Source organism: Drosophila yakuba, chromosome 2R (genome assembly GCF_016746365.2).
Source record: "Drosophila yakuba strain Tai18E2 chromosome 2R, Prin_Dyak_Tai18E2_2.1, whole genome shotgun sequence".
Lineage (NCBI taxonomy): Eukaryota > Metazoa > Arthropoda > Insecta > Diptera > Drosophilidae > Drosophila > Drosophila yakuba.
This window is the reverse complement of record NC_052528.2, coordinates 9,097,454-9,108,809: the sequence shown is the minus strand read 5'-3', so window position 1 is coordinate 9,108,809 and position 11,356 is coordinate 9,097,454. Positions and strand designations below refer to the sequence as shown.

The 11,356-nt window shown below is 39.9% G+C and overlaps 1 protein-coding gene across 1 annotated transcript in view; it reads right to left on the bottom strand.

Moving 5' to 3' along the window:
- Nucleotides 1–286: 286 nt before the first annotated feature.
- The window catches only part of LOC6529787 (short neuropeptide F), a 29,541-nt gene continuing 18,471 nt past the window's right edge, over nucleotides 287–11,356 (bottom strand). Inside the window, exons 2-5 of the mRNA XM_015196948.3 lie at nucleotides 2,516–2,660; nucleotides 2,004–2,455; nucleotides 1,575–1,805; nucleotides 287–1,511 (exon numbers count right to left, since the gene is read on the bottom strand). Coding sequence (XP_015052434.1) covers nucleotides 1,464–1,511; nucleotides 1,575–1,805; nucleotides 2,004–2,455; nucleotides 2,516–2,624 — 840 coding nt within the window. The 5' untranslated portion in view covers nucleotides 2,625–2,660 and the 3' untranslated portion in view covers nucleotides 287–1,463. The remainder of the gene's footprint in view (nucleotides 1,512–1,574; nucleotides 1,806–2,003; nucleotides 2,456–2,515; nucleotides 2,661–11,356) is intronic.

The following is an 11,356-nucleotide window of genomic DNA, read 5'->3' as shown; positions in this document are numbered from 1 at the left end:
CAGAGTTTTTGTTTCTTGTTTGGCTTTGGTTTAATTTTCTTGCATTTGTTGCTTAATTCCATTATGGGCAGCAGTTGGTTCCCTGGCTTTCCAAGTGGATAATTCCTGGCAGTGTTGCTAGATTCATGGGTTTCATGCGGAAAAAGTTTTGTATAGTGATTTTAGAAAGTTGGATCATAATATAGATTCTTTCTGTTAATGGGGAAAAGAGGAAACGTAGGCATCCATAAACTAAAAAACAGCAAGCTGGATGGTAAGCCCACCCAACACAGGTGAGAATACACAGTTTTAAGTTTTTACTCCATCTGAGTTATTTATTTGTTGCATAGATCGAGTAAAATATGTTTGCTTTTATTATTCCTGCTCTTTTATTTACATTCATGATATTACACACATTTAAAGGTATATATGCGTATATACTGATATATATCGCGGTAAACGGTTTTCACAATTTTCAGCGGAAAATTGCACTCAGCTGGTTATGGCAGCTGCTGGCTCATCAAAAAGTATATTTTCTTCATAATAAATATTTTAGTTGTTAAACAATAATTTCAATGATGGTGTAAATTAAATATACAAAAGTGTTCTAACCACAATCAGCTTTATGCTCGTTTGCTTTTGTAATTGTTTTCTCCTTTTATTAAAATACATCAATAAAATTTTAATAGACAATGCTCATCGTATTTGTATATATATATAGTCGTATGATATAATAGTTGATATACATATATGTATTTATAAGTTTTAGCACACATAATATAACAAGTGTTACAGTAATACAGCTTCCGGGGGCCTCTATGTTTTTCAAACATTTCCATCGTATCGTTAAATCGAAATTCGCTTACTAGTTTAGAAATCAAGAAGATTTTCATTAATAGAACAATAAGTTGTATGGCATTCTACCTTTGTCATTACAAATTGGCGCTAATTTTTAAAAGATTTTATCATTTATTTTATATACATTGAGTCTAAACGTTTTTTGGGCATTCAAATAGTTTCAAAGTTGCTTAATTGAACATGTTAGGAATAGGGAGACTTTACTGTTCTGAGAGTTGGCTATTGATACGAATTCAAAAGTATTGAACAAAAGACAAAATGAAATACAAATTTAAGCCATTGGAAATTAATACACGTCAATATAGGTCAAGTTTGTGTTACCTTGTTTTACCTGCGCATTGTTAAAGATTACAACAGAATATTTTTATAAGTTTTCGTTTGCTTGAATATTTGCTGAAAACCAAAAGTAAAACTAAGTGGTTAATCATATGTGTGCATGTTAATATAGTATATATTCATTGTGTGTATTTCTAGCCCATGCGATCTCAAAATGCTTAATCAATAATGCCTTATCCAACGCGGGCCTTATATGTTTTCTGTATCTTATTGACCGTGTAGCTTGTTGACGATTTCTTTCAATTGTTGCCAATCTCCTGCTGATCCTTTACATGGCGGTTTATAATAGTTTAGTTCTGCGTCTTGGGTGAGATTGATGAGGTTTCCTCGGGAGTGGGCTATATTTGCAGAAGAACTACTTTTGTTTGGGCACAAACAAATGATCTGATATTCATTCCTACCTTTTGCTCTGAGGGAGCTTTTCCAGTGCTCCTTCCCCACCGCAAGCGCATCGGCTTACGGACTTCCCTTTGGAACTCCGATGCATCGTTATTCAGCTCCGCATCAGTATCCTCGTCGTTGGCATAGCTGGCCACGTTCTCGGGCATCTCGTACTGCTGCTGAAGGGCCACGAGCATTCGGCGCATTTTGTCCGAGTTCAAAAGCGAGTTGTACCACTGCGATCGTTCGATCTAGCAAGTAGAATAGATACGAATTTAAATTTAGGTTTGCTGATTAATTTTATCAACTTTTCTTTGTACTTCAGATATCACAACAGCCTTAGACTCACAAAAAGTATGCAACTGAATGCTGTATTCTACCCAAAAGGTTGCATTAAGAAGCCAATACACCTTAATAATGTTGTAATACAATAAATTTACGATCATTACTTGTTCATTGTCCGCGTTGTTTGCCTCAAACTGAGGAACACTTCGTCCCCAGCGAAGACGCTGTGGCTTTCGCACCACTCGCTCGTAAAGTCCGTCGTAGTCGGCACCCAGGTCGGAATCCGACTCGGAAGCTAACTGCTGCTGCTGCCCGTTGAGGGTGAGTTCCCGCTCCAGGAGGTCATCGTAGGCGGTCCTTCTCATCTGCGGCAGATTGGGATCCCGCCTCCCGAATCGCAAACGCAGGGAGGGCGACCTAATGGGCTTCTGGTTGACGTCGCCGAACCAACGCTTCTCCACAATACTGTTCAGCATGTCCGGATCACTGCGTCCGAACCGAAGACGCAGCGATGGCGAACGCTGGGCCTTGCGCTCCACCTGGTGGTTGGGAAACACGACGGGTCCGGCGTATTCGCGCTGCAGCAGATTATCATACAGATTGCTCAGGGGAGTGCCTGCAAAAAAGTCTTTTGAGTATTGCTTCTTGGGCGTGGGGTGCACTGGGTGGTGGTCACCTTGAGCTGAGGACGCCTCCGCCTGGGTGGGCTGCTGCATCTGGATAGTCACCAGGCATATAAGGGCCAAGGCACAGCCTTGACTCAGTTCCCGCTTCAAATGAAACATTTTCACTTATCACTCTTGCCTCGCGTTGATGGGAAACTGTAAGAAAGAAAACAAGGATGGAAAATTAAAAATACAACATAAAGACAAGATAAAAACACAGCTGTCGTCGAAATACTACACCGAGTAGGATACATTTAACATTTACACTACCAATTGGTGAGACGCCTATTGAATGCTTCATTAATATCATGGCATTCCTTGAAAATTTCTAGAAATGATCTCCATAATATTACATCATATTGAAAGCAATATATATAAATCTATAAAAATGTAAATTAATAAGAGTGCATTAATTTTCTTAGGCATGTAAAATGTTTTCTATTTGATTGCAGCTGTCTTCATACCACAGTTTTTGGTATAAATGTTCCCTAGCACCACAAGAGAAAAATAAATATTCTTTTTACAAGCATTTGCTCAAGCAATAGATTGAAAAACAAAGTTCATAGCGCAAAAGACTTGTATTTTAGAGCAAACTCTTTTTATGTAGTTTTCCATTGAAACACTGAAGATGAAAGCGGCTTACCTATATTTTCAAAGTGAAATACGTATTTTGTCCAATGGCAAAGAATTTATGAGCGAATATTATTCATGACTACACTTGAATGGAGCCGCACACTCAAACATGTTCAATGTGTTTTTTCTATTTAAACTGTTAAAGCCCTCGAAAGGTTAGATGGCAGAAAAACCCAACAGCTGCGCCAATGGCACCATTAGTTGCCACAGTTTTTATAGGAATTCACACATTTTACCAAATGATGTCATGGGTTAATGGCTTGTCTAATGGTCGGGGTCATCGGTTCTCCATTATTAAAAATTTAAAAATAATCAATACAACTGCAATTTCTGGCTCGTCCTCAGCATAGACGTGTGCTAGACAATGCAAAGGACTCTCATGTTTTTCACATCAAGTGTGAGGCCTTCCCTGCCGTTCATTGTAATTCGTTGCAGGCGTCATATGTTCACTTTGCAGCAAACAGAATAAGGCCAGGAAAAAGGCAATTGAATTATTTATAAGCGGAACACAATACATGCACGGCTCGAAGGGGAAAGAATTGCATCCGGTTGGTTGAGACTCTATGAATCCAGTTGGGATGCTGATAGACGGCTCTCCCTTGGGGCAGTACACCCAAGGCGAAGTGGGGAGATTCCTCGAGTGGAGCCCTCATGACGAGAAGTGTCTGAACAATGGCCCGAAATGAGTATGCAGTATTATGCACAGCAGTTTCTCGACAGGAAGAGACACTTTCCCCCGCCGAATGGGGCTGAATTTTCAAATATTGTTTTGGCTCTTTTTTGTGCTGTCGCAGCAGGCGGAAGTGGAATGTTAAGCCTTTGCAGCAGCATCGGGAGAAAGTTGGATTGCCTGGGGCGTTAAGTGCTGGCGAAATATTTTCTTAGGAGCTGGCTGTTGATGGCGGTGCAACTTGTATACGTGATAGTCTGCGTATACGTGATGTCAGCAAGGCGAGCCGGAAATTGAATTGTCGTTAAGACAGGGGCACGTCTCACGAAATAGTGACGCCATGATGGTTAATAAGTAGATCATTCGAGGTTTTTTAAAAGCTCATTTTAGGTATTAACGCGGCAACTGGAAGAGAATGATTTTCCAAGCTCTTTCTAAATAACTTAAAGAAACGCGTTTTTCCAAAAAGAAAAGCTAATGTGTCCTATAAGGCAATACCGTATCTTCATCTGTATTGATAACAAAGTTTAAATGTGGAAAGTGCTTTAATCCTTAACAACTGACGATACCCAATCGATCGCATAACAACGCCGCCTGCCTTTTTATGATTTACCATTTGCAGTTCGCCGCCATCCATCTTTTCTGATCTGTCTGTCCAAGCCTTAATCGAATTGACTTTCGCTTTCCCCTTTCCCGCCAGACCCAGCCGTTGGCCAATGATATCTCGGAAATGTCCGCCGGAGAGTGATTTGTTGGACGGAAGCGTTGCCAATTGCCCAGCGGAGTCCGACCACTTGGTATGGAAATTTGGTATCTGCCCGGGCTAGCAAGTGGGTGTTTGGCCGATGAAATGTGCCCCAAGACTGCGCGACATTTGGGACGTTTGTCAAAATTGAAAGTGATTTATCATCGTTCTCTGGCGACGCCTTCTTGTTGGCTTTTGACGAATGACGAATGAGTTGTGCGATGTCTCCTAGATAATGATGCTATTTACGTCCGAATGTTGGCCATTCCGCTACTTGGTGGCCATTGAGGGAAGATCACGGCTTAACAGGCTTTATAAAACAATGCGTCAACCAATAAATGGTACATGACAGGACGAATATTTTCGGGTTCTGGAATTGGGTTAGGAAAATCGCTTGATTGACACATAATAAGCAATCCCATTAACACATTGTTAAGCATCGAGCGCCTCTTTGGCATTTTATCCCAAAACACTCGACACCAAGAGAAATGTATTTCTAAACTTGATCTCGATAACTTATAAAGCATACTTAAGCTGCTCCTATAGTTTATAGATTCAGATATAAATAATGAGGTAAATGCATGAGTATAAACCAAATCTAAGGGTATGATGTCTGTATAAATAAGAGATATTTCACCCTGTTTTTGTTGGGTAGTGTGATTTTTCCCCCAATGTCTCCTGAAGCGAAGCGTGAAAAACACATTGACGACGTTTAAATAGCCTTTACGGCATAGCCCAACTAATACATTGAACGCCCCAAAACACAGACCTTTACACACACACACGCATCCCCCCACAAACACACATGCACAACAGGTTGTTTTTGCTCATGTCGAGACTTTGACGAGGCTTTTCGCCCCCTTATTTGTGTGACACACAAATTTTATTTGCCTTTTATTTAACAATTTTTATTTCGCTCTGCGAAAAAGGTCATCTGGTGCTGGTCAGTCGGACCCAAAACGCACAACCGCACAACCCTACCGACGCCCTACGAACCTTTAACTATTGCCCCAAAAAAAGGTTACTGTGCCGGGCTATCTAGCTGGCTTTATGGGACCCCAGCCCCTGGAAAGGGCATTAAAACGTTTTGACAAACACATTAGATGCCTTCGTCCTAGGATCCTTTTCCCCAAAGCCAGCTACGTTGTAATCTTTTGTGTTTTATCAACATATTTGATGAGCCTTTGCTGCCGTTGCTGCTGGCTGACATTTTGTGGTTTTTGTGCTGCCTACTTTGTGGCTTTTGGGCGTTAATCATACTCCCTGTTGTACTGGGCCAGCCATGTGGCTAGTTTTTTGTGCCCGAAAATGTTTATAACTAATGAAATTAAATTGCTTGGCACTTAGCTGATACCCTTCGTATTGGCTTCATATTTCTATGTACAAACTCGTTCTTTCTTTTCCATCTCAACTAAGGCTTGCCTTTTAAAACTTGTTTGACTCAAATATTTATTTAAATTTATAGGTGCTATGGGTTTCTATGGACAAACATTTATAAAATTTCCTATTTTAAAATAACCATCTTTAAAATTTCTCGGAAGTTCTGACTTTAAGGTAAATATAGTTGTACCCCTGTGGAGTGGAATTTTTGCAGTTGGTTCACACTGGCATTAATTAAACCGAGAAGGACGCAGCTGCCGGTTTTGAATACGACGCACGGATTCACCTCCCTCGTTCTGGTTTATGCTGGCATTCGTTCTGAAAGGAGTGCGATTGTGTAGGCGCCAAGTGAACTGTTGCGAACCAGAGGCGAGCAAACACCCACAAAAGTCATGTTGATTAAATTTTTTGCCAAGTTTGGTTTTTTCTGCCACAATAATAAAATATGTGGGGCGACTACTGCCTCAGGTATGTGTTGCAGGAATGGGTCAATTGTATGTACAGTAGCATAGGGAGGAAAAGTTGCACTATGAAAGGAACGATTTGAGATAAACTTAGGTGCGTCCTCTGGAGTAAACAATGTGCGGGGCATTATCGCATTGTCAAGAGACTGAACTTTTTCTTCTGCGTCTGCGAGGCAGAAGTAGCTATGGCTTGTTAACGTTTTATTCTCTTTTTCAGATATTTCATATAAATGGGCTGAACAGAAAACTATGTAAATGGAAATATAATGTGTTCTATTTTTATTTAGCTGAGCAGTAAATCATAACTGAAAAATAAATACTATACAACAGTAATAGTATTCTACTCGCAGAATTCCTCATTTTAAAATAGCATTTTAATGTCTTTAGTCTGCACATAGACTTTTTGGCTATTACGCTCCCCCGGAGGAAGTTAGCAATTTGGCCAAACTTTGTTCGACACTCCCAGACACTCAAAGTTGCAGCCTTGGTGACTCCAGTTTGGCTACGTGATGCCGGAAGCAGGAAATGAATGTAATTTTCGGTTTGTTGTTTAGCATAGAAATGGCAAAACCGATTGTTGTCTCGGTCTCCTTTGTTTATGTTTTTCCACTTGGCCCAAATCGTTTTGTAGCTCCAGGGGGGTTTTACATTCCTAATTTGCCTTTTCCGTCACTTGCTTGTGACACCTGCAGATGGGCCTTAAAGAATAGTAACTTCAAATTTGATTAAAAAACGGTCTTTAAGGAATTTGCAAAGCTTTTGCGTTGATTGATTTGCTGCTGTCTGCTGTCTCGTTGGACTTTTTTCGGGTCAGGACCCCGGATATTACAAAGGAATTCGAACAAGGACGAGTGACAAAAAGTACTAGGTGTCGGTCCCAATGAAGCTTAACTTTGGAGTATGCAGCTCATATTTATTGGTGACGAAAAGTTGCCCTCTGGCTTATACCAACAATTGGTTGTTCCTTTTCTTCGGGTTTGGGTCAGGCATCAAAAGCAATGAATTCGATGGTAAGCAAATCAAATAAGTAACTGGAATTGAAGTTTTGCTTTTGGCTTACCAACTGGAAGGTTTCCATTATTTTGGCTTAAGATCCCATAAAATGCAACAAAATGTAACCCTACAGTTTTTAAGGAATGCTAAACATTGATAAGTAGAAATCTAAATCTAAGAAGGCGGCTATCTTTTAAACTTAGATTGAGTGTCGTTTTTGAAAGACCCTTTTGGTCGATCCATTTGTATTCATTTACATAAGCAGCTTTATCAGCTTTTGGTGCAAGCCCAAAAAGGGGACTCAGTTTGGCAGTGTTTGTACTTGATGATGCGTTTAAGTTGTAGGTCTTTTGATTTAAAAGATTTTGCATAATCTCGAAGTGAAAAACAACTGACCACGTGTCAAGTCAAGGATTCAAATCTTAAATCAGCGAGCTTAAACAGATGACAGGGAGGGCAGAAGGTGAGTTGGGTTCTTTGGCCAAAAATTAATAGCCTGTCCAAAGTCAAAGTCGACAGACCACATGGGTCATCAATTTCTGCATGTTGGGCATTAGAAAACAAATAAAACACAACCAAAAACTCAAATTACAAATAACAACAAATAAGCACTTAAGCTCAAATATAAAGTCCTGCGAAAGAACAACACCGAAGAAGGGCAAAGACAGGCAGCGGCAGCGGCAGCAGGCAACCCAAATCCAATATAAATTCATCAATATCCACTTCAAAATGTCTGCCCCAAAATGGCAAATATATGGCCACGGAACCAAGCCGGCTTATGAAAAATTGAAGAAAATATGTTACGCACATAGATTCATTCAGTTTCCCCCGCCTGCGTGTGAAAGTCAAGGAATGTCTAAGATTACACGGCAATTGATGTCTTTTTTGCGGGCCATTGTCTAATACCTTTTGCGAACGGAAAATCGTTTTAAAGCTTTAAAAAAATAAATAAATCTGGAATGGGGGTACAGGGCGTGTGGATTATCAGCTTAACATTCTGCTTCTCATGCTTTTGCCATTATCAAAGCGTACAAATTGTAAACTTGCTGCTCTTCAACCCTCATAATCTTCAGTTGATAATCGCTGCAGACGAAAAGTTTTTGGCAGTAAACGTAAGTTGCGGAAAGAAACTTTGGTTTTCGGTTAGTCAATGTAGATGTGCTATTTCATCGGGCTATATTTTTCTACTTTTAGCGGAAATCTGTTACTCAAAAGAAATTAACAACTGAGTTGGCAGCGTAAAAGGTTAACAAGATGTTTGCCAAAGTTTTTAGCAAACTTTATTACAGAGAAAATATTACAGCATATGCTATTCAAGCTAATTGGCGTGGGCTTACCTTTGGGGCTTCTATTTATACATTTATACATATGTATCATACTTTGATAGTTTCAAATATCCAGTTGGAAGTGCAAAATTGAAAGAAAAATCCTCATGGGACATCTAAATTATAATCAGTTTTAACAATTATTTTAACAATTGAAAGATGAATTTGATCCAGATTAAATTTAAGTTTTTTTAAACGTTTAAACCCAGGGATATACAAATGCAAACACAATGAAGTTCTCACTTGAAACAGTCGTCCGTCTTGCTTGGCCATCCATTATAATCAAAGTTGAGTTGCTATTAACTCCGAAGTTGCCCACAGCGCCAGGTGAGCTGGGTGAGCTGGGTGATCCCTGGCCTCGGAGCACCACAAAGTGCAGCCAATGTGCCAATAATGGCAATGAAATGTGCCCCGCCAGGGGAATCCCACTGCAAGTCTGGCTCAAACTGCGTTGCCAAGGCTCGGTCATTTGGCTTCGTGGCACGCAGCACATGAAGGACGGACTACGAGTATATTGGCTGATGATGGCCATTATGGCAATGATGGTTTATTTATAAACACCAGACATATTTGTCTGTCTACGCCACAGAATGAAACCATGATATGACTGGAAAGTAGTTTCAAGGTAAAACTATAATGGCACTTGTGGCCCCAAGTCACTGGGAATTGGATCAAAGGGGCTCTTCGGGAAATCATTGGCTTGTGAGAAGTCGAAAAGGGTCGAAAAGTGTGATAAAACCTCTTGAAAGTAAACTTAACCCAAAAGTATTCATATCTCTTAATTTTGTGGTTGGCAGAAACATTTCCATTGTATTATTTTGTGTATATATTGCTACACAGACACCATACAAGTATATTGACTTATTATGCAATTTTTAACAGGTTTCAAAAGCTATTTTAATATATCGTTAATAGCAGGGTTGGAGCGGTTTTAATGTAAAGGGTCCTGTTCGTTACAGATACGAAGCAAATTCGCATCCATAATTTGTTGCACCTGCACGTATCGGCCATCAGCACATTTATTTTGCTGTAATTTCGCCACATAAAATATGGTCATAAATCGCCGTTGACAACTTATTGAAAAGCGTAGATAAAGCAGCATCCAAAATTGTTACTTTGCTCGTTGTTTGTTCATTTCGCAGTACCATAATGTTGGGGCACGTGCTACGCTCCCATGCCAAGTGTTAAATGTTGCCCAACGATGTTCTTCAGTTCGCTACTCAGTGGTGGCAAGCGTGAAATTGAAATTTATGCTCTAATTACAAATGAATGCCCCGAACAGTAGGCTTTCATTATTGTGTAAGCGGCTTGCGAGGGTAATGCGCGACTCAAGTCAAGTGCTTTTCTGTATTCTTCACGTTTCTACGGTTCACTCTTGTTTTGTTTTGAGGAGCGGCTTTGTGGCTTGAATTTTCGGGCTAAGCTAATGAGAGTTGAGCTTTTATAAATTTGTAATCACTTTTTGAGGGAGAACTGGAGCGACAAGGCCTTCGTAGCTGAATGAATTTCTTTATTTAAGCAATTAGAGATTGATAAATATTTAAGGGAAAGTGGCCAAATCAATTCGCGTTTTGCACAAAAATGTATGGGTAAACGCTTTAAATAAAAAACATATTAATCAAGAACAGAAGCTTCTCCATATGTTCTTTTCATAAAATAATATTTATAAGTACAGCTTTAATTTTGGCTATGTATTTATACCCGTTACTCGTATAGTAAAAGGGTATACTAGATTCGCTGAGAAGTATGTAACAGTATGATCAACAGCCGAGTGTATCAGATAGTCGGGGAACTCGACTATAGCGAGTTTCTATCTCGCTAATCCCAGACATATCCAAGCCAATTAAATTATAACCAATTACTAAATTAATTCGCGTATGTTTTTAAATTCCAGACTGGCCAAAACAATTTAGGCAATTTGTAGTGAATCCTTGGTACTGTCGATGGCCAAATTCTGTTTTTCAGTTCCAATTCGGTGGTAGTCGCCAAATCACTTTGTAGACTCAGCTTAATGCCGGTATCTTTTTTCCTTCCTTCTATTTTGGCCTGGCTCGCCTTTGACCTTTTCTTTTTTGAATGGATGAACAAAAACTTGAAATTGAACTGACTGTTGTGGGCGGTGGAAAAAGTAGGAGTAGTAGGGAAGAAGTAAAGAAGGACAAGTGGCCGTGCCACTGTAATTACATACGCAATCAAATGGACAAAATCCCTGTGACAGTTTGTAAAGTTTTTTTACTTCTTGCCCAACCGTCTGACAGTTGAGGACATCCTTCCGCCATGCGCCGGGGGATCCTTACATCCTGCTATGTCGACAGCCAAAGACCACTGTTATTTTGTAGTTTGTTGGACTTTGCATACGCTTTGGCGGGGTTCCCCGGCATAATTGAAAGCCCATTAACATCGTTTACACGCTGAAGCGTGAAACAAGCGACAGTTTGTGTTAATTAATTAAATAACTCCGGCTGAACACCCGATGAAAAGGACTTGCTGAGTGCTCTGCTGTGAGACGATAAGGCAAATTATGGCGCGACTCGGGAGAAAATGTTCGGGGATAATGCCTAGGTTGCGGAAAATCGGTTACCAAAATTCAATTAATAAAGGTGCTGTTCTCAAAAGTTTTTCTGTGATATTTGTATACCCTT